The sequence below is a fragment of the Convolutriloba macropyga genome, chromosome 11, assembly GCF_964194025.1.
Source record: "Convolutriloba macropyga chromosome 11, txConMacr16.3, whole genome shotgun sequence".
NCBI classification, from domain to species: Eukaryota; Metazoa; Xenacoelomorpha; order Acoela; family Convolutidae; genus Convolutriloba; species Convolutriloba macropyga.
This window is the reverse complement of record NC_134478.1, coordinates 12177717-12201350: the sequence shown is the minus strand read 5'-3', so window position 1 is coordinate 12201350 and position 23634 is coordinate 12177717. Positions and strand designations below refer to the sequence as shown.

General features: G+C 40.0%; 2 protein-coding genes across 5 annotated transcripts in view; one reads left to right on the top strand and one right to left on the bottom strand.

The window, feature by feature from the left end:
• LOC142349540 (endoplasmic reticulum resident protein 44-like) overlaps positions 1-23634 on the top strand; it is a 558035-nt gene that overhangs the window by 492959 nt on the left and 41442 nt on the right. For all 4 annotated transcript variants that reach the window (XM_075401171.1, XM_075401173.1, XM_075401172.1 and 1 more), the window contains exons 2-6: positions 22004-22045; positions 22389-22464; positions 22535-22644; positions 22710-22758; positions 23123-23310. In XM_075401171.1, coding sequence (XP_075257286.1) covers positions 22013-22045; positions 22389-22464; positions 22535-22644; positions 22710-22758; positions 23123-23310 — 456 coding nt within the window. In that variant the 5' untranslated portion in view covers positions 22004-22012. The remainder of the gene's footprint in view (positions 1-22003; positions 22046-22388; positions 22465-22534; positions 22645-22709; positions 22759-23122; positions 23311-23634) is intronic.
• LOC142349041 (uncharacterized) lies at positions 2964-3530 on the bottom strand. The gene has a single exon (XM_075400453.1). The coding sequence runs from the start codon at positions 3528-3530 to the stop codon at positions 2964-2966; it is 567 nt and encodes a 188-aa protein (XP_075256568.1).

Here is a 23634-nt window from a genome sequence, read left to right as displayed (position 1 = left end):
GAGAATGAATTAAATAAAACTATCAAACTGTGATCAGCAATTTGATCACAACTAAAATTGGAAAGTTGCGGCAAACAGAATGACTAGACCGTATGAACAGACAATTATTTCACAAGTTTAGATAAACAAAATTAGCAAGCATGAATGAGGAAGATTTGATCTTCAAACACGATTTGAACAAATTAGAACTAAAATGATGAAAATGAACTAAATCAAAGATTAAGTAAAATTAAGAGATTTTGCACTACAATATCAATGGCCCAATGTATACTATATCACATTTTCCCCTCAACAAAAATAAACAACGAAGTAGTTTATCAGGAAATTATTGAGAAGAACACGTAGCGATCAAAAAAGATGTTTCTGGGTCGTATGAAAGCTATTTCTATCATCTCCCAAAGTTTGAGGGTAGTGAGATCTTAGATGTTATCATGGGGAAATCTTTGTGTTAGAAGACGTCTTCCTTCCGTTCCAATACTGAGATACAGGAGCGAAACACACTTTTGGTCGCATAGAGACCATGGTTGTTCACCACACAAAACGCCTGCCTCCGTTATTTTTTGGCATTTCAATTCCCATTGAAGCTTCAATTGATTACTCCGGATTTGTGGATCTCGTTCAGTATCCTCTGTTGCCTTTTAGATGGCCAATTCAAAAGAATTGCCAGTTTTACTTGAATGCGCCACTTCTCCCAACCTATTGGAGGATCTGACGTAGGCCGTTCACAAAATGGCTCTATTGAAAGCGGGGTTTTTCAGGATTTGCGAGCTGGCTGCGCCATGTCGTACAGAAATTGTTTACTGTAGTTGAATTGATTTGCGGAGAGAAATTAAGATACTTGTTGCTCCAAAATTATTAGTGATTTCGCGGAGCGATTTTACTATTGAATTTGTGCTTTGAATATCCGTCTTTCTGAGTTTCACTTTAGAGTGATATAAGCGTTGCCAATTCAGCGTTAACTTATAAACTAGTATTTCGCTTAGCGAAATTAGGCTTATTCTGGTGTTGTGAAATTGAGTGACTCGCGGAACGAAATTCGGATTGAAAAGAAACAACTAAACTTGAATTCAGATTCGAAGAGAATGAATTAAATAAAACTATCGAATTGTGATCAGCAATTTGGTCACAACTAAAATTGGAAGGTTGCGGCAAACAGAATGACTAGATAGTATGAACAGACAATTATTTCACAAAATTAGATAAACAAATTTAACAAGCATGAATGAGGAAGATTTGATCTTCAAACAGGATTTGAACAAATTAGAACTAAAATGATGAAAATAAACTAAATCAAAGATTAATTAAAATTAAAAAATTTTGCACTACAATATCAATGTAGATGTATACTATATCACAGAAGGCTGTAAATAATAAGGAAGAAAGAGAAAACTGGCAGCTGGTGAAGCCAAAGCCAGTCATCATGGAATACTGGTATCCTCCGAACTGCCATTGAAGAACAGAGCAGTCAAAGCTAATCTGAGATAAGTATACTTGCAACAAAGAACTCTAGCTTCAAAATTCCTCCAGTATTAAAATTGACTCGTTTTTGATGACGTCACTGGTGCAGAGACACACAATTGGTGAAACGAACAGCAACTTCTTTCGTATTCGGTCCTAAGAAAATGAACCTCATCAATTGGATTTATTTTTCCGTTCTCTGCACTGTGACCAATTAAACCTCCGAGTGACCAATTAAACCTCCGAGTGATTGGTTCTTTATAGTCAGATATCAACGAAAACCAGAATTTCGGCCGACAAATAGCAGCAGCACTGCAGCCACACGATTATGTGCAAGACCAATTAATCACTAGCGCATTCAAACTCCTCAGATCAACAATTCAATACCCATGAATTGCATCAATGATACTGTTTCCTGAAATCAACATTTCATTAAATCATGCATGCTCTGTGCAAGGATTTTAAAAAAATGCATTATTTTTTTACTCAGTCATTCCCAAAGCAAAAAAACTAATTTGCGGTTATGTTATCTTTTCTTTAGTCTGATCCGCTTTCAGAGACAACGACTGGTTTTCAAGAGTTTATTTTGCTGTATGTTCTTCTATAAGCTTGTATGCTTGTTAAATAATAGCTTACAAAGGTGTGGTTTATACCCGCATTTACTATCAAAGTTAAGTGTGGCACGATGAAACTCATGTATGATAATGAATAAAAAGGTTTGGCATTGAAAGTCATGAAAAATCAAAGTTAAAGATATGACTTTTACAGCGATTATAAACATGAACTCAACAAATTTGAACTAAATAACAAGGGGAAGGATTGGGGGGCTAAACGGCTACGGACCGTTTACACTCCGGCAAGCAACAACAAAACTCAGCAAATAAATTTATCAGAAAAGAACAAAATAATTGACATCAGAAATTCAAATTTACTGCCTCAAAAGTTTCCGCTTAAGTGAGTTTTATGCATCAATTTGACATGATTGAAGGAGTATTCATTCACCCTCCGCGGCCAACGAAGAAGAAGAATCATTGTCAGTTTCAAACACCTTGCCCAATCTCACTGCGGGACGTTGCACCATGCCAGTACTGGTCTTGATGTCGAAGCTTCTTGCCACTCCATCTCTACTCACATGTGCTTTGGCGATCCGACCAATGGGCCAAATTCCTCGGGGTGTAAAATTTTGTAGAGCCAAACAACATCGTCTTCCTTGAGCTCAGCGTTGGCCTGCTGCCATTTTGTCCGTCTGTTAAGTTCCGGTACAAATTTTTTGAGAAGACGAGACCAATAGTGGTCCAAAAGGGTCTGTGACTCCTTGAAGCCTTTAACTGAAAACCGGGTTCTGTTGTTTGCCAGAGGTTTTAGGCAGAAGTGGCGTCTTCTCATCAGGAAATGATTCGGTGTTAATGGTTCCTCGTCAGTCAAAGTGCTCCCAACATGCGTCAGTGGGCGTGAATTAAGAATTCCTTCTGCCTCCGCTAAGACTGTATGGAAAACTGAAAAGTTTAGTCGGCGGCTTCCGAGGACAACAAGTAGGCTTCGTTAGCCGACTGGAAAAGTCGTTCCCAAACCCCTCCGAAGTGCGGTGCCAGAGGTGGGTTGAACGTCCACTGGATGTTCTGTTGGGCCAGCTGGAGACGTATGTAACTGTTGTCTGGTTTGTAGTTTTCCTGAAAATTGAGTTTCATTGCCTGGTTAGCTCCAACAAAGTTTTTCCCGTTGTCCGAAACAACGACATCAGGGTATCCTTGTCTGGATACAAAACTTCGAATAGCCATTAGTAGACAGTCAGTAGAGAGGTCCTCACAAACTTCCAAGTGTACTGCTCGTGTGTCCAAGCATGTAAACATGCAGACATAATTGAGTTCTCTTTGGGTTCTGGACTTTTCAATGTGAAAGGGACCGAACATGTCCATTCCAGTATTCACAAATGGGTAGAGTTTGGAGTGCTCCGGAAAGCAAAATTTTGGTAGAGGAGGCTTCTTCGGTCTGACATTGTCTGCTCGCCAGCGTCTGCAGATGGAGCAGTACTTCCCTAAAGTTCTTAGAGCTCTGCGGATTCCAACTATCATGAACGTTGCTTGGATATGTTCACGAACATGTTCAATTCCATGATGCCCGCAGCCGTGATGTGCTTTCTCAATAAGCAGTTTGGCAACTCTTCACTTGCTGTGGAGTATCACCGGATGTTTGCTCTGAAAAGACAATCCAGATTTTTGAATTCGTCCCTCAACCCTAAGTGGTCGGTGGCTATCCAGAAAGGGTGTAAATGGTAATAGTCTGTCCTTCCTGTCTAGGGGTAGTCCACTTTGAAGTCGAGAAACTGTGTCCTTGAAGTGTGTGGACTGAGATATCCTCAAGAGAAAGCTCCGAGCCTTGTTTTCGTCAGCCGCGAAGTCGTCCAAGTTGCAAGGTACGTCGCGTTTGATCAACTTCTTCAGTACGCGCACTGCTCGAAACACTGTTCTAATTGTGCCAAGGAGTCTAGGCCAATTTGAAAATCTGTTTGGATCTACCAACGGTTTTTCTCTGGTCTTCACATCAACTTGAGTGGCGTATGTTTGAGTTGTTTTGTCACCGGAGAATGTCCACTCGCTCTCAGGTTTGATCAGGAAAGAAGGTGCTGTTATCCACAATTTTTGAAGATCGCATGGAGCTAGACCTCTGGTACGATGATCAGCCGGGTTCACTTTTCCTGGTACGTGTCGCCAGTTGTCTTTGTTTGAGTTCTCAGCAATTTTGTTGAGCCTATTTGCGATGTACATCTTCTGTCGATCCTTTGATTTGATCCAGCTGAGTACTGCTGTGCTGTCGGTCCAAAATTTTTTGCTCCTCACATCTATTGTCATCTCGGTCTCACAGAAGCCTGCTAGTTCTGCTCCCACTGTTGCTGCTTCGAGCTCCAATTTGGGAATGCTCATCTGTTTGATTGGTGCCACCTTGGACTTGCTGATAACGTAGATGGTAGCTATTGAGCCGTCAGCGGAGATTGTCCTCAGGAACACCACTGCTGATACTGCTGAAAGTGAAGCGTCTGTGAAGGTGTGCAACTCGTGAGTTCCCTCGACGTTGGGAACTAGACATCTGGGGATTTGAATTGAAGGCATATTCTCGAAGTCTTCCATCCATTGCTGAATTTCGTCGTAATGTTCCTTTGATAGTAGCTGGTCCCAATTGTGTCCTTGTTTGACGACATTTTGCAAGATGCATCTCAGTCGAATTGCAAAAGGCGAGATTATTCCAATGGGATCAAACAAAGAAGCAGCCATTGAGAGAAGCTTTCTCTGTGTGATATTCTCTCTTTCATAGCTCAGTTTGGGTTTCGCAAAAAGAAGTCGATCGGATTCAGGGTTCCATGTTTGACCAGATATCCTTTGTAACTTTAGAACTCCAATTCTGTCTTCCTCTGGAATCTTTTCCAGCACAGCAGGGTTATTGCTGAGAAACTTGGCGAGGTTGAATCCCCCTGTTTTGAGAACATGTTTCAGCTCAGTCGCTGTATTTGCTGCCTCTTCCTCTGTTGAGAATGTTTGAATGAAGTCATCCATGTAGAATTGCTTTGTGATTGAATCAAAGATTTTCGGATGTTCTTGTCTGTTATCGTTGGCGCACTTTTGCAGAACAAAAATTGCGCAGGCAGGAGAACATGTTGCTCCACAAATGAGTCGTTGGTATTTGGATGTCCTCTCCTGATCATTGTTAATCCACAAAAAACGGAGAGCATCTTGGTCTTCTTCTCTGATTCCAACTTGCATGAACATAGACTCTATGTCTGCTGTTACTGCAACCTTGTACTGACAAAACCGTAGAAGAAGTCCATGTAGATTGCACAAAAGGTCCGGTCCCGTTAGCAGTGCATCGTTCAAAGAAACCCCTTCGTATTTTGAGGCTGCATTTGTCACTCGTCTCATCTTGTCTGCTTTTTGCTTGTTGATGACGGGATGATGCGGTAGGTACCAAATGTTCTTTCCATCCTGGTTCGTAACAGCTGCTATGTATCCCTTATCCATATCATCAAAGATAGTGGTCATATATCTCTGTTTCAGTTGGTTGTCTCTCTCTAATCGCTTCTGCAGGGCGTGCCACTGAACCCTTGCCATGAAGTTGTTGTTGGGTGGCGTGACGGTTTCTCGCCAAGGGAGTCCAATCTCATATCTTTCCCCGTTGTGATGCGTGGTCTCTGCCAAAGTCTTTATTGCCTTCTGGTCTTCTTCATTGTGTCCCTTCGTAGAACCCTAACTAAAGTTGACACCTTCAAATGTCCAAAAAAGATGTAGAAGATTTTCGTCCGGGTCGTCACTACCTCGCTTGAGATGGTTGAAAAGAGTGATGTTGCGGTTGCTGCCTCCTTTATGGTTTGGTTGAAAGTACTCTTGTGGCACAAGGCCTGTCAAACTCCATCCTAACAGTGTGTTGACTCCTTAGGGTGTTCCTGGTTTGCCGGTAGTGAAATGTCTTGGAACAGTAGCCAGAAAAGCATCTGCCCCTATAAGTATTCCAATTTTTTGTCACGAATTTGTGGGAAGTTGATTTCTGCCAAATGATCATGGTCTCTACAAAGTCTATTCAACATTTCTGCGGGGACAATTGGCATCTGGAACTGCTCAATGGAGGTTGCGTACACAGGAAGACTTGTCACCGGTTTTGAGCTGTGAAGTGAACCAATTCCAATCATGACATCAGCTGTTGTCACTGTGTGCTCCCCATGTAGCGAAGCTAGAGGAAGTTCTATATCTTTGGGGACTCTAATCCGAAGAGCATCAGCAATGTTTTGTGTGATCTGTGTATTATCACTTCCACGGTCCAAAATTGCATAGGTCTCTATGTTGAAGTCTTTTTAGAAGAGCGTGACTGGTATTGCCTGTAGCTGAATAAAAGCTCTGACCCATGTGGGTTTCCGATTTCTGCTACAAGTGTGGTTTTGCACCCGTGGAAGTTTTGATGAATCATCATTCAGTTCGTTGCTACTCACTGATTGAAAGTTAGTGTTACTTCTGTCTTTAGTTTGTTGGGGATTGATGTGCTGCTGATTGGCAGTTTGATGCGAGTTGTTGTTTCCATATTTTGGATTACGAGGGTTGAAAATGTTTTGATTGTATCCCCTTCTGTTGTTGGTATTTGGCGCGTTACTGGTTGTTGACGAAAGCTGAGACGTTGTATGGTTGAAGGTTCTACCGTAGTTTGACTGCACCGGGTTGTTCCTGGACTGAAATCCCCCTTTACTCGTTGCTTAGCAATCACTTCTCTGCAAAGTCCTTAAGTCGTCTCTATGGAGAGTTGAATGATGAAACCCATTGCATCTGTCTACAAGACATCGAATCTTTGATTTACAAAATTCACCCTCATGTCTCTTCAAGCAATTGACACACAAGTTGTGATGCCTCACCGATTGCTGACGATGAGCTACAGACTTGCTCAGGTATTCTTTGCAGCGACCAAGGTTGTGATCCCCAGAGCATAGTTGACAATTTGAGCTGGCTTGAAGAACTATGTTGGAGTGTTTCTGGCCTTGGGAAGGCCGTTCAAGCCTGTCTGTTCTTTGTGGTTTTTGTGGAGAGACATCCTCGCAAGCCTTTGCATATGTGCTTATCCAATCTGCAAAGTCAGCCAGATTTGGCTGCTCTGTTCTCATGCTCCTTAAATGTTGATTCCAGCGAATCATCATTGGTGTTGTCAACTTCTCCTTGGCAACTTTAACTACCGCAGAAGCCTTCAGGTCCGATTCAAAATGGTGAAGTCGAAAGGTCTGTACCAAACGTCTGAGGAAGGACGCAAAACTTACAAAGCTGCTGGGATCATCCATTCTGGTCCTAGGCCATTGTTCAAGTTGTGTGAGGTACGCACTCACAACGTGCTGCGGCTTTCCAAACTTTCTGATAAATTCCTGAAGGGCCTCCTCATAGAAGTCTCCGTTGTAAGAGTATCCACAGATGAAGTCTTTTGCTTTGTGAGTTACCAAGTTTTGCGAGTATGTCATTTTCTGAACAGTTGAAAGAGCTGGATTGTCGTGAATGGTTGACTTGAAAAAGCTGTACCATTGATGCCACATCAAAGGATTGCCTGACAAATGGTCAAGACTAATCTTTGGTAGACTGAACGCATTCATCATCACTTGATGGTTGGTCCATTCAGAACTGTGGGGTCGTTGTTGGAACTGTTGCTCAGAAAACTGTTGTGGCATGAAATTGAGGTGACGGTTGGTCTCTCTGTTGGGAGCGTTCATCATTTTGTTTGTCTCTGGGAATGAGTGATCCATTTGACTACTGAGCAAATGACGTGACTGCTGCTGATCCCGCGGATAGTGATTGTCTGCAAAAAATTTAAGTGAACTTGTCAGGCATTGCTTGATGTTGAGATCCGGTTGCTGTACCGGAATTCCAGTACACAGTGTCTGATGGTTGATCGCTAGAAATATTGAGGGTAGCAAAATCTTGATTTGGAATATTCACATCAACAATCGGGCAACTCTGAACCTGTTTCGCATCTTCACTGAAGCTGCGAAGCTCCTGTATCGCACTGTTCTCTTTTTGTTTCTGTTGCTGATTATTGTATTTTTCTACACTTGTTCTTTCTTTTTGAAGATCACAATGACTGTTTTTGAACGGTACACCATCATGGTCATCAGAACTGAACACCTCATCCCAGCTCTCAGCGTTTTCACCTGCGTTTTGCATTGGCGTTGTACGTCTCATTCCGCTTGGTTGTTTACGTCTGCTTCCTGAAACAACCATCTTGCTGCGTATTTTGTTGGGCTCCTCCGAGGAGGTGTCGGAAGAGCAAGAGATGATTTTTTGATGGTTTGACCATGAAGCAATCTGACTTTTTGTTTGGTTCTCAGCCATTTGCAATTTCTCCGTGCAGACTCTGCAGCAACAGTGTCGAACTCTTCTTGTGTCAACTGCTGTTCTATGAGTTCGTTACACATGCGATCAAGCTCCGTTTTTTGCTGTCGAAGTTCGTCAACGAGCTCTTGGAGGTCTGTTGCTGCTTCTGTTTGTTGCATTTGTTCGTCGAGTAGGTCTTGTGCTGCTTCCCACTCAATGACTTTGAACTTCAAGAGTTGCATGAGTTGAGCCTTGGAGGTTGAATTTGTTTTGGTTTTGCTTGACATGGTTCTGGCTTTTCTCATTGGTTAATGGTTACTTTGTTTATGGTTGCACTATGACATTCACACACAAAAAAATTATTGCACTATGAGTGTTATGAGTCACTGCACTTTTAGTTAGCAATTAAAATGTTGTTTGAACGCTTATTAATTGTTTTTTTTTGTATCTAAAAATAAATTGAATGCTATTTATACTGCTGTTGTGGACAGCTAATAATGGTTTGGTTGTCTTATGTTTTAACAAATCTTGCTTGAATGCTGTTTTTTTGTTAAATTATATTATGCACGCTTTGCGCTGTGGGGAGGGTTTTGTCTGATCAGGGTCGCAAAGAAACACCCTAACCTGGGGAGGATACTGTTTTACCTTCTAGAAAATTTTGTGCCTAGAAACCAAAAATTTTGCACTTGCGTGTCAGCAGGTGCAAAACTGTAAATCAGAATCAGCTAGAGTATCTGTTGGAATGTAAGAAGGGCTTAATCAATCCCTGAAATTTTAAATGCTCCTTCGCTAGACTTGGGGTCAGAGAATTTTAGCTGAACTAGAACGTGCAATAATCTAAAAAAGATCAGGCTTTGCTACCTATGTATATGTTCGACTATCCCCGTCGTCAGCCTATGCGTTGGTTCAAAAGAGAACCCGCAGCCTCACCCGCTCAGGCCCCAGTCAATCTTATTAGCAAATGTGGGACCTCTAGCCGCATGGACTAGAGAACTGCATTGAGCGGATTGCATCATAATGTTTGGAGTGCAATGAACGATGCAGGGGGAAGGTCATCGAACTGTAACTTACTTAGAAAGCCTGACAGCCTAGAAATTTGAAGTGCTAAAATATCAGATGGAAAAAATCTATAGCACGTTTAATTCAGCTAGGTGGTGGGATTTTTTAAAGTTTTAGTGAAAAACTACGAATCAGAAATTTTAAGTTGTCTCTGTATTGTGAGTCGATGGTTCGGTTTTAAAACCGAGGATGCGCCAAAATTTGTTAATTTTTCTTTAGTCTGATCCGCTTTCAGAGACAACGACTGGTTTTCAAGAGTTTATTTTGCTGTATGTTTGCTTGTATGCTTGTTAAATAATAGCTTACAAAGGTGTGGTTTTTACCCGCATTTACTATCAAAGTTAAGTGTGGCACGATGAAACTCATGCATGATAATGAATAAAAAGGTTTGGCATTGAAAGTCATGAAAAATCAAAGTTAAAGATATGACTTTTACAGCGATTATGAATATGAGCTCAAAAAATTTGAACTAAATAACAAGGGGAAGGATTGGGGGGCTAAACGGTTACGGACCGTTTACAGGTTACTCTTACATTTATGAGCTAATCAAGTGGTTTTGAGAGCCGCAAAAAGATTTCGACGTCTACCTCACAACTCGAGTAATGGCCACAATCCAATCCACCCAGGTAACCCCATTAGCACTGTTAACTTCGTTTCATTTCTCAGACGTTGGTCTGCAGACATTCCCTCTCCAAATTGTAGGTTTGATCTGAAGTCATCTGCAGGGCTGACAATTGTTAGCGTAAATTGGTTACTTCAATGATAATTTTCTGTCAAGAACATAACAAAAAGATGCGGGCAGTAATGTCCAACGTGTCTACAAATACAGACCTGCTTTGCTCATATGATACAGATTTGGAAGACCATCCAATTTACAGCAGAAACGAGAAAAACGTGGTAAGAGGCCGAATTGAGAATGAACAGAATTCCCTTCCAATCCTAGTAGATGCCCAGGTCGAGGCGGCCAGACCGAAGTGTCCTGATCAGACGATCTTCGAGCGCACACATGTTCTCGGTGTGCTCGAACTACATGGTCTGGAAAAAGCTTCTAACGCACTTTAGTTCGGACAATGGTCTGGAACTTGTCTGATCAGAGGCCACATCGGTCTGGAACGGCTGGTCAGAGGCAATTTCGAGCGCACACTAGTCTGATCAGAGGACGCTTTGAATGCACTTTAGTCTCATTAGAGGACGTTTCGAACGCACTTTAGTCTGATCAGAGGACGTACTTTTTTCTAGGAACATTAGGCGAAACATTCTTTTGCAGTACAACCTACGTGTTAATATTTAAGTTTCTTGATCTGCTCGTGATATCTGTAGGCTTCTTCGATTAAATTTGGACAGTTGTTTGCACGAGGGTTAACTATCTAATAAAGACGCTGCAAAATTGTTTTTCCCATAAGCCTTTCCCTTTGATATCCAGCCCTGTTTCGGCTTAAGTTGCTGTGTTTTGAATTGTGAACGAATCTCTACGCAAGGTCTGAAGACATGATTCAACATCTACTCATTGCACACTTCGTCAAGCAGATTGGCGGGAAAATCTCGAATGTTGTTGTGTCCAAGGTGAGTGCATCCATCCCTTGGGCAATGTAAATCTTGGGCGGTTAAACTCCTCTCAAGTTGCACAGTTTGAACGAACTTTAGTGTGCTCACGTCCATATCTCCGGGCAATTTCATCGCGAAATCCCCCTTAAGTTAGGTCAAAGTTGTCCCAACATGGTGGTCCTTTTTCTGAGGCTAAGTCTATTGCCTATGCCTCCAGCTCCTTTGTTCAGCAACCTCTTCAATTTAAGTATTTGATATTTTTCGCCTTATAAACTATGCATTTGCTTTACTGCGTTTATGTAGGCTTTGTTGTCTAGCAAGATTTTTTATGCTTACTCAGTTCTTTTATTAATTGGTTGAACTTTCTCTCTTTTTTGAGAGAGATTCTGCGGACAATGAAGTTCAGCCAATGACGGATTCAAGGCCTCTAAACCTCTCCCACGGCAACTTTGTCTTTTTTGAAAATTTTTCCGGCTACGTCTATGTGCTTCCGTTATCAGATGAGACAGCATTTGATGACATTATATCAAAAGTCTGGTCCTATGGCCCAGATTTCTGTCAAGGGGAAATTTAAGGGAGCTGCTTGAGCCTGCTGCATTTCCATCAATTAATATCAATTTTGGGTGAAGCTAGAGCCAAGAATTTGCATGATAAGGGCTGTATTAATAATCCATAGACTGCTATAATTAATGGTTGCCTGGATTTAAAAATTATATAATTTTTGGTTAGGTTTGATGGTTTTTAGTTCATGAGGGAGCTGTATAACGACGGGCTTAGATTTTGCATTTTTGTTGGGGGCCAGCTGATGCTTGCGGCTGTTAGATATTTTTTTAGCGTATTCAAAAATACTCCTTTTATGTTTTCACTCTCATATGCGTTCCTGAAGGAGTCAATGGCCGCGTGTTCAATGTCAAATTTTCGGGCGAGGCATAACTGTACAATTCAGCTTTGTTCGGTGAGATTTTGTTTCACAAATTTTGAGTCTTCGCTCTGAGATTCTTCAAATTACTTGACCGATATCTCAGGGTCGAACCACGGAGTGAATCACGGAACTAAGGCTTCTCTTTGGCAATTCGGATGGCTAATTTTGCACGAATTTCCCATAGATCACTAATCAATGCTCTGAACAAGGTAAAAAAATTGTTGCCATTCGTGAACAACGAAACCTGAAAATCCATAGCTTCCATTTGTTTTCATGGCAGCTTTGTGGTCACTGGCTCCACTTAACTTTTCAAAGATCGGAGAATGGTATTATAATGTGTTGGTTGGGTCGTCGTGTAGGATCAATTCGTATTTCAGGGGTTTGCCTTGTGATTGTTTCTCTTTCAGGATTCGGAGTAAGGCTTTGGATCAACATTGACTGTCATTTCTCCATTCATTGAGGGGAAGTTACTTTTTGATTTTTTTGCTAAGAAACCTGATAGAGTCTGAAATCTTGCCTGACTTCATGTGTTTATGGAACTCTTTTTTTGTTGAGGTCAGATTTTACTTTGTTCTTTATGGGTCCCTATTGCAAAGCCTTTGTTTTTGCAAAAATTTGGTTCATGTCCCGTAATGTTTATTGATCAGGGCCTCTGTCAATGTTTTTTGTAATGGATATGTCACTGACTCGCGAGGGATGCGCGCGGGGTCGGTTAAATATAAATTGTAAATGTTTTCTTTTCTCTGTTTACTCTTCCCAACTGTTCTTATATATATTAAAGGGGGTCTGCTCTTCAGCCGCGTAAGACAATCCAATGGCTGAGCAGTGATCCCCCACTATAAGACATCGTTACGTCGTATATAGTTTTAAAGAAAAGGCACTATAATTTGTTTACAGCTGCGTCGAGAGAATTAAATATCCCTATAAGCTAATTTGTTATGAATCCAATCTCCCCTCCCGCACTATGGCTCTGCAAGAACTATCAACGTGGTATCTGCCAACTGCAAGAATTATCATGTGCTCTCACGTGCCTCGGCAAAGAATCAAGAAGTAACTTCCCTTCAATGAATGGAAAACTGACAGTCAATGTGGATTCAAAGCCTTTCTCCAAATTCTGACCGAGAGAAATTCACAAGGTAAACCACTGAAATACGAATTGATCCAACATGACGGCCCAAAGAACTCATTACAATACCATTCTTCGATCTTTGAAAAGTTAAGTGGAGCCAGTGACCACAAAGCTGTCATGAAAACAAACGGAAGCTATGAATTTTCAGGTTTCGTTGTTCACGAATGGCAACAATTTTTTTTACCTTGTTCAGAGCATTGATTAGTGATCTATGGGAAATTCGTGCAGAATTAGCCATCCGAATTTCCAAAGAGACGCCTTAGTTCCGTGATTCATTCCGCCGTTCGACCTTGAGATATCAGTGAAATAATTTGAACAATCTCAGGACAAAGCATTGAAGTGACGCAAAAACTCATCTAACAAAGCAGTAATATACAGTTATGCTTTGACCAAAAAATTGGCAGTGAATACGTCCTTGACTCCTTCCAGAACGCTTATGAGAGTAAAAACATAAAATGAACCTCTTTGATCGATGCCAAAAAAAGCATCTAACAGCTTCAACCATCAGCTTGCCCCCATAAAAAATACAAAATTCCACCCCGCTGTTACACAACACCATCATGAATTATTATCAAAAACCATCAAACCTAAACAAAAAAATATATATCTTTCGAATCACAGGCAACCATTAATTATAGCAATATATGGATTATCAATACAGCCCTCATCATTCAAATTCATGGTTCAGTCATGAACCAAAATTGATATGAATTTGATGGAAATGCAAAAGGCCCAATCGGCATTCTTCAACTTCCCCTTGACAAAAATCAATGCCATAGGACCAGAATTTGATATAATATCATCAAATGCCACCTCATCTGATAACGAAAGCACATAGACGTAGCCTGAAAAAGACAAAAATGCCGTAGGATAGAACTAGAGGCCTTGCCTCCGTCATCGGTTGAACTGAATTGTTCGCAGACTTTCTCTCACAATACAAGAGAGAACTCAACCAATTATCAAAAGAACAGAGTAAGCATGAAAAATCTTGCCAGAAAACGTCTACAAAGCCTACATAAACGCAGTCAAACAAAGACAGAAATTATGAAGCGAAAAATTTCAAATACTTAAGATGAAGAAGTTGTTGAACAAAAGAGCTGAAGACATATGCAATAGACTTAGCTACAGAAACATGCCTGCCATGTTGGGACAACTTTGACCTAACTTAAGGTGGATTTCGCGATGAAATTGCCCGGAGATATGGACCTGAGCAAACTAAAGTTCGTTCAAACTGTGCAACTTGAGAGGATTTAACTGCTCAAGATTTACATCGGCCAACGGATGGATGCACTCACCTTGGACACAACGACATTCGAGATTTGCCCTCCAATGTGCTAGACGAAGTGTGCAATGATGTAGATGTTGATTCATGCCTTCAAATTTTGCATAGAGAATTGTTCGCAATTCAAAGCACAGCAATTGAGCCGAAACAAGGCTAGAGATCAAAGGGAAGGCTAATGGAAACTTTTTTATACGTTAAAATAGTTAACGTTCATGCAAACATTTGTCCAAATTCAATCGCTGAAACCTATGAATATCACAAGCAGATCAAGAATCCAAAATACAGACAGCGCATTAGAGACGTCCAGTTGCTCATCTATAACAAACTACTATTTTAATGCGCAGGAGTAGTAGCTGCCTTTTTTCAAATTTATGAAATGTATTGCAGGGAAACTGAGCGAGGAAAAGAAGAACATGACATCATTACACACGTAAACACGAAGAACACTTTGCGAAGTTCAATCATATGCATGCACGGAACTCGCAGGCTCAGTCGACAAGCGACCGTCGCCGCTTCTCATCTAGTGTTTTTCTTCAATCAAAGCGTCCTTAAACTTGAGTGTTTATTAATGTTCTACATGCTGTTCTATTGATTTCACATTTGGCACTAACTTGATTCTCACGGTCGTCAGATTTTATAGTTGTATATAGGAGTTGACGGGACGCTCCTGAGTTGAACGCCTGCCCTATAAGTGGAGTAAACGCATTTAAAACAAAACTTACAGTTTGAATTAGAAAATGTAGATGTGAACATCGAACTGGCTTATCTGGACATGTCAATTAACGTACAACCGGAGGGGACAAATTTTTGCACATGCTATTAAAAACCATCAGATGCTGGAACAATTCTGAACTATCGTAGCTGTGCACCCCTTCAACATAAGAAATGCAAATACAGGGAACAATACACCGCCTGTTCCAAGCCGCCAGCAATTGGGAAGCGTTCCATGAAGCATTGACCAAAAATGAAGAAATTTGGGAAAGTAATCAATATCCAAGGCATTGAGTAGGAAATATTGCCAAAGATACAATTAACCAGCTGCGAATGAAGGAACAAAGTAAGGGATATAACCCGTGTGTAGCCCTAAAACAACAGAAAAATACTGAGAAAAAACAATTTAAATTACTGTACAGAGGCGATATCTCTATTGAATTTGCAAAAAGAAACTGATGAAAATTCATCCTGTATAGACATTTTTCACCACTCGGAAACTTAGGAGCTGTTTACCTAGCCTTAAGCCTAGCTTTGGTAAAGACCTCAAATCCCAAGTGTTTTATGAACTCACTTATAATGGATGCAATTCCATCTATGTAGGGCAGGCATGCCGACAAATTACCACAGGGGTTGCAGAGCAAGCAATAGCGGACTCATCGATGGGAATACATGCAATTGAGTGTAACGGTGATAAAACAGCTTTCCAGTGGAAGATATTAGACCAGTGCGGAAACCAATCTAAGTTAATGACGCTAGAGGCGTTTTATAAAAGAACACTGAAACCAGCCATCAACACGCGCGACGAATACCAAACACGAAAATTGACACTGAAAACTTAGTTTGGAGATGAAATTCCAACTTGAAGAAAGACACGTTATGAACGAAAAATTGAAATTTACAATTGAACAAATCCAAAGTAAGTTTAAGGTAAATTATGTAGGTTTTTCGATATAAATCATGTCTATATGCATCTGGTACATCAAATCAAAAATGTATATTTACTCAGATGTAACGGTTTGTAGATACGACTGTAGATATGTAAAAATTCGTTTTTAATTTCCTTGAATAAGTGATTTGCGTTTTATTTTCTGGTTTTTTTTAGCATTTTGTTTTGTTTATAACCTGACGATGAACTCAGCGTTCGAAAACGTTCGTAAGAAATTTTTAGATTGACAATCTATTTTTAAATCTTGATAAAATCTGTCAATTCAACAAGCCGAAGCCCAGGAAGAGGCAGGTTGTGTTTTCTAGCTCATTTTTGCTAGATCAACTTGGAACATTTACAGGTTGAAGAATGGTGAATATTCTGGCGGCAAGTTCGCTTTTCCAAGCATTATAGCAAACATCAAAAACTGTTTCAGCCGTCCAAGACGGCCATTTGGGGCCCCTTGTTCAACACAAACTCCAGAAACGCCAAAAAGAACATAAAAAAGGCCTCGGACAAAGGTCACCTGAAAGACAACAGTGATTTTGTGATTTGGCACGAATTTTTGAACAACTCCATTACCCCCACAAACGAACAAACAACAACAGGCCCCGGGATGTAAAGAAGTTGGTTGCCTTTTACAACGTAATTCGGACAGAATCCAAGCAATAGTTTACTGCCAAAGATATGGCGCTGAAAAAATTTTTAAACAGCAGTTAAAATCGGGAATTTTAGTGATTCATCCAATGAAGCATTTGGTGTCAAGATGGAAGCAAAAGAACACCAACGTCATCAGCCGATACCTCCAACTACATCAGGACCCCGAAATTGAGCTTAAATTACTGGGGTTAGTGATAAAACATCAGTCTAATCTACGGAAACTGCTAAAAAAAGAACACAGGAAACTGTGCAAAAATCAACTACAGTCAAGGAAAAAGAGAATGCTCAGTGGTAAGTGATAGCATCTCTTGGCGTTTGCTCACCGGAGGTCTTTTACAAAACTTACAAACCTTCAGCTATGCTTAAACTGCCAAGATGATGGTTGAGAAAAAATCTGCAAAACAGAGACTGTTGGAAACCATGCTTGGACTATGAAAATATTGTTTGTAAGAAAGATAGTAACGGTTGCAGAATACATTTTCTTATAACTTGCCTTAGCACAGATAGAATAACGGATTTTTTGAAATTTTGTGTTCCAAAAACAGATGTTTTTCCGGATCAAGCGGTGCATATTTTTCAACTAAAATTGCTAAGGTCGGAAATTTTCTCAGCAGCTGAGACGCATAATAAATGTGACCAAAAGCAAGCTGCTAGTCAAAAAGTTCTCCTTAAGAATTAAGTTAACCACATATTGACGTCCTTAGTTTTTGTTTTGTGCAACCGATTTGCCAACCATGTTATTAGTTCTGAACAAAAACTGCAGGGAGAACTTTGGGAAATGCAAGACAAACCTCTAAGATCATCTAATGAGAAAAATGTAGTGGTTCTAGATGATATAATTTTGCCGGAGTTCCCCGGGACTTGCTCGCATGGTCCAAAGTATCCAATAAAGGACAAGTTTAAAAAGTTACATTTTTGGCGGGCAATTTGATAAGGAATCTGCGTGAGAACAATGTACCAGGTGAAAAACTGTTCAAAATTGAAGCGTCAGCAAATTGGTACTGAAAAAACATCAAAGAAACAGCTTTAGGTAGAGCATTAGCAAAAGTGCAAAAATATCTGCGTGACAATGCCCTGATTGCTCTTCCTTTTGATAAGGGTGTAGGGTTTTGTGTTATGAAAAAAAGCATGTACGCAGAAAAACTGGAAAAAAGTTTTAGAATGCGAACTGCTCAGAAAACTTGAAAAGAGTTGCAATAAAATCATAATGAAAAATGAAAAAAAAGTAAACGAAGAACTTTTGGATATGAGAAAAAAGGGAAGATACCGGTTAAAATTTTCAAAGTTTTAAGGTCCACTGAAGCACAACCGGCAAAATTATATGGATTAGGTATAGTACACAAGAAAGAAATCCCTCTGAGACCTGTTCTCTCTATCCCGGGAAGTTGTTATTATAAACTTAACATATTTCTAACACCCTTTTTCCAAAAGATTGAAAGAGCAAACCTAGAAAGTAACACCAATTACGCAGGAAAGACTCGGGAGCAAAGAAAATTTGAAAAAGACGAACAAAATCTATCAAAAATTATAAAATTTATACACCAACGTTCCCCTAAAGGAAGCCATCAACATTGCCCTGCGATTGTTTTATGCTATGGACGATAGACCAGACATACCTAGAACAACAATGAAACGTCTTCTCGAATTAGCCGTAACAAACGTCCATTTCAAATTTTGTAGTTATGACTGTAGATATGTAAAAGTTCATTTTAAACTTCCTTGAATGAGTGATTTTAGTGATTTGCTTTTTATTTTCTGGTTTTTTATTTTAAAATTTTGTTTTGTTTATAAACTGACGATGAACACAGAGTTGCAAAACGTTTGTAAGAAATTTTAAGTTTTTTGATTTTCTTAAAATCTTTCTCAGTTGTGCCCTATTGCAGCATAAGAAAAATATATTTTAAGGCACTGTGTTTAAGATTTCCCATTGGAGAAAGTAATCATTTCGTTGAAAGCGATCCAAGTTTCGCATATCTCCTCGGTTTATGTTACGGCACGAGGATCCGTACATTAGAACTGACAGAATCATCGATGTGTAAAGTTCCAGTTTGATGCGCATATTAACTTTAAAGGCAACATTTCTTCTCAGGGAACAGTAGACTCGGTTAGCTTTCTTCATTCTTTCTTCTAAGTGGATTTTCCAAGTGAAACCGGATTGTATCCGAATCCCTAAGTCCTTTACACCAGCTGAGGTTTGGAGGAGACTTCCACACAGGTAGAAATGGCTTTCTGGTCCTTTGAACAAAACCTTGGCGCATTTTTTAAATAGCTTGTGGCAAAAGCTCAGCTTGTGGTATAACAAGCTAACAAAGTTGCTATTTCTTTAGAGCTTTGGTGCAACGGTAGCATGCCTGGTCGCAGTTCTGGAGCTGGTAGTTTCGAATCCACTAAGCTCGAAATCTTTAGCTTTATATGGAGTTAGCTTATAAAACAGTTGGGTTGTTACAATTGGTAGAGCTCAGATAAGCGGCTCTGAACATGTGTTGTGTACCCTTAGTTGAGTTGGCGTTTGAGTTGTGGTGAACCAACTCGTTTGAGAAGGGAGTAGTGTAATTGTTGTTCATGTTGTTGTTGTTGTTGGGGATTTTCATTACAGAAGGGATTTCTCCCGATCAAAACAGTTATAGAAAATTATTCCATGTCTCTCTGCAGTGGTAACAGTCACAACAGATCTGCCACGTGAAGACGTTTTCTGATTTGTACCGCATAATGATATCATTCCACTTTTGCTTTAGAATTCTGTGTTTTAAGCTGTGTTGATTTCCGAAATCAATGCTGTGATGAAGTCTGTTGGCTATACTTTGGGTGCGAAAGAAGAAGTCGCCGCGAGATTTTTTGATTCGTTTTTTCGTTAAGTCAAAGTAATTGTTTCTTCTCTTTGATCTGTTTCCAGGTAGAACCGGTTGTTTTGTATTTGTCGGTTGAATTTGTTGAAGACTTGATATTAGTAGAAGATCATTCAGCTGAGAGTACATTGGCAAGGGTAGTAGATTTGACAAACGTAGTTGTTCGATGTAACTCAGTGTCTTGCTATTTGTTATCCAGGACACAGCCTTTCGTTGAAACCGTTCCAAGTTTCGCATATCTCCTCGGTTTATGTTACAGCACGAGGATCTGTACATTAGAACTGGCAGAATCATGGATTTTTAAAGTCCCAGTTTGATGCGTATATTACCTTTAAAGGCAACCTTTCTTCTCAGGGAATAGAAGACTCGGTTAGCTTTCTTCATTCTTTCTTCTAAGTGGATTTTCCAAGTGAAATCGGATTGTATCCGAATCCCTAAGTCCTTTACACCAGCTGAGGTTTGGAGGAGACTTCCACACAGGTAGAAATGGCTTTCTGGTCCTTTGAACAAAACCTTGGCGCATTTTTTAAATAGCTTGTGGTAAAAGCTCAGCTTGTGGTATAACAAGCTAACAAAGTTGCTATTTCTTTGGAGCTTCGGTGCAACGGTAGCATGTCTGGTCGCGGTTCTGGAGCTGGTAGTTTCGAATCCTCTAAGCTCAAAATCTTTACCTTTATATGGAGTTAGCTAATACAACAGTTGGGTTGTTACAATTGTTAGAGCTCAGATAAGCGGCTCTGAACATGTGTTGTGTACCCTTAGTTGAGTTGGCGTTTGAGTTGTGGTGAACCAACTCGTTTGAGAAGGGAGTAGTGTAATTGTTGTTCATAGTGTTGTTGTTGTTGGGGATTTTCATTACAGAAGCGATTTCTCCCGATCAAAACAGTTATAGAAAATTATTCCATGTCTCTCTGCAGTGGTAACAGTCACAACAGATCTGCCACGTGAAGACGTTTTCTGGTTTGTACCGCATCATGATATCATTCCACTTTTGCTTTAGAATTCTGTGTTTTCGGCCGTGTTTATTTCCGAAATCAATGCTGTGATGAAGTCTCTTGGCTATACTTTGGGTGCGAAAGAAGAAGTCGCCGCGAGATTTTTTGATTCGTTTTTTCGTTAAGTCAAAGTAATCGTTTCTTCTCATTGATCTGTTTCCAGGTAGAACCGGTTGTTTTGTATTTGTCGGTTGAATTTGTTGAAGACTTGATATTAAGAGAAGATCATTCAGCTGAGAGTACATTGGCAAGGGTAGTAGATTTGACAAACGTAGTTGTCCGATGTAACTCAGTGTCTTGCTATTTGTTATCCAGGACACAGCCTTTCGTTGAAACCGTTCCAAGTTTCCCATATCTCCTCGGTTTATGCTACAGCACGAGGATCCGTACATTAGAACTGGCAGAATCATGGATTTGTAAAGTCTCAGTTTGATGCGTATATTACCTTTAAAGGCAACATTTCTTCTCAGGGAATAGAAGACTCGGTTAGCTTTCTTCATTCTTTCTTCTAAGTGGATTTTCCAAGTGAAATCGGATTGTATCCGAATCCCTAAGTCCTTTACACCAGCTGAGGTTTGGAGGAGACTTCCACACAGGTAGAAGTGGCTTTCTGGTCCTTTGAACAAAACATTGGCGCATTTTTGAATAGCTTGTGGTAATAGCCCAGCTTGTGGTATAACAATCTAACAAAGTTGCTACATCAGTAGAGTTTTGGTGCAACGGTAGCATGCCTGATCGCGGTTCTGGAGCTTGTAGGTTCGAGTCCTCTAAGCTCTAAATCTTTAGCAGTATATGGAGTTAGCTAATACCGGTGTTGGGTTGTTACACTTGTCTTCGTTAAGTCGAGTTTCGATTAAAAAATTTTGATATCTCACGTAGTTTATGAAGTTTCTTGTGGATTTGAATTCACCTATGTCGGTCAAACTTTCGGTCATGTTTCCACGAGGCTGACAGAGCACCAGAAAATTGATTCACCGATGGGGTAGCGGGTTAGCGACTGCTGTGGTTCGTCAAAGGCTTTTGATTGGCGTAAAATTAATCAGTGCAGCGACACTGAAAAATTGATCACCGTAGAAGCATTGCATACAAGGCAATGAAAACCAAAAAACATGCGCGACGAATACCGATGGCGGGAGCTGGCACTCAAGTATTAGTCTGACATATAAGTCGGTTTGTTCGAAATTAGTGTAACGAACACTATATGCAATAAACAAGCTTATTGAGCGTATAATATCTGTACTTCGAGTTAAATGTTATGAAAAATTTCTGAATTTGAACTGTAGTAGGAAATCAAATCATCACAACGGATTCTATACTCGACAACTTTAAATCTCGTTGGAAGCCAATTGGATCAAATCATCTCTTTGACATTAAAAATCCTTGGAGCAGGAGGTTACTCGACCTTGGGAGGTCACTCGACCTCATTATTCGAAGATTTTACAGATGTTAAGCAGTGTTAACGGTGACCGGTGTGGGTCGTTTTATCACGATTTCATCCTCATGCAAAATTGTATCATTGCATCTAGTCCCACTTTCGTGAAAATGTTGTTTTTAAAGCACCAAGTATGATTGCAATTGAAATGAACGTTGGTTATTGCGAGCTCATTGGTGGGCTAATTAGTTGCCGTGACTTCATGTATTTTCAGGTTGCACATGAATGATTTTGGAAATTTGATTGTGCTGCTGGTATGTTCCGTATTTACGATTTTTCATTGTTCCCTCAAAATGCAGCTAAGAAATTTGCCTGATAGGGACATTAACATTGAAGAGCTAGAATAGCGTGTTTAAAACTAATCAGCTTGCACCTTGTAATTTTCTTCCAGAAGAGATAACATTAGAATCTAGTGGTCTTTCCCCATTATAGCCCACCCAATTATGGTTTATTTTCTATGATTGAGGAGGGCTATAGGTCATCTGATCACTAAGCGTGGAGGGCTATAATGGGGAAGACCCAAACCTAGCACTGCAGTAATCGATTTAAAAACTTGCACATACGTGTTTCATCTGTTTAAAATTTAATCTGTTTCAGTTGTCCTTGTTTATTGGCTCAGTTCAATGTGGACCAGCACTTGAATTGGGCGCTTCTGACTTCGACACTCACATTAGTTAGTATTTTCTTGCCTGAAATGTGCGTCTCCATTGGATAAACAGACTTGACTGAGGTTGTTGTTTTAGAAAATTATGACTTAGTACTTGTAGATTTCCACGCTAGGTGGTGCAAATTCAGCCGTATGCTTGATCCTGTATTCGACGAAGCATCTCAAGCATTAGATGAGCTTTACAAAGTATGATTTAACTGCGACCTTCTTAATATGTCGGATTTAACAATTTTATGCAATTTTTATTTCAGGATAAAGAGAGCTCAGTAAAACTAGCCAAAGTAGATTGCGAAAAGGAAAGTAAGTGATGACCATTTTTTCTTGATTTTGGATCCAAGGCAATTTTAAGGGTCTAATGGTAAATAAACCTATAATGATAATGTGCCACAAGGATATTAATCAAGGATATGAGGTGTTTTATAGCACTACTGATACTGTTCTGACCGCAAATTGAGTGTCAGGATTTGCCTAACCCGGTATTTAAGTTAATTAATATTTACTATCGGTTTAGTAATGAGCTTTAATTCATTACCAATTAACCAGTTTATTGAATATAACCGTTAGTTTGGAGTTTTATCTTAACAGCAACAATAATTTTGCTTGTGGGACTGTCAAATTTTGATATGCATACTCTTCAGCAACTTTGATATTCGCGTGTTCTTAGGTGAGATTGCTAAGCGATATGGAATCAACAAGTATCCAACGATAAAACTGTTCAAAGCTGGTAAAATAGAGAAGAGAGAATATCGTGGCTCTCGCACCAAAGATGCCTTTGTTGAGTATATCGGAAAGATGCTGGAATCGCCAGTTAAAGAAGTCAAAGACATTGACGATCTGGCCGATCTTCTTGATGTACGTATGCTTCGGAATTTTGAAACACTTCTGTTTTTGAACAGCCCACTCCTCACCCACGTTCGGAAGCGGTATTTTTACTCATACTAACGTGCTATACAGCATCAAATAAATGAGCACTAGGAGTCGTAAGATTTTTCGGTTTAGTTGAGTGCTAGTTTGATTTACAAATCATAAATCTTACGAGTTTAAAACCAGAAGACTCGGTAATGTCTGTTTACACATAATGTTCCAACTCCGCTCATCCACATTTTGGCTTGTCTTCCAAATGAGGAAGAGTTAGGCTTTTCAAAAGTTCTTATTTTGTTCGAAAGTAATTGGTGT

Coding starts and splice junctions, on each gene's coding strand:
- LOC142349041 (XM_075400453.1), bottom strand. CDS start 3,530: ATGATAGTTGGAATCCGCAGAGCTCTAAGAACTTTAGGGAAGTACTGC.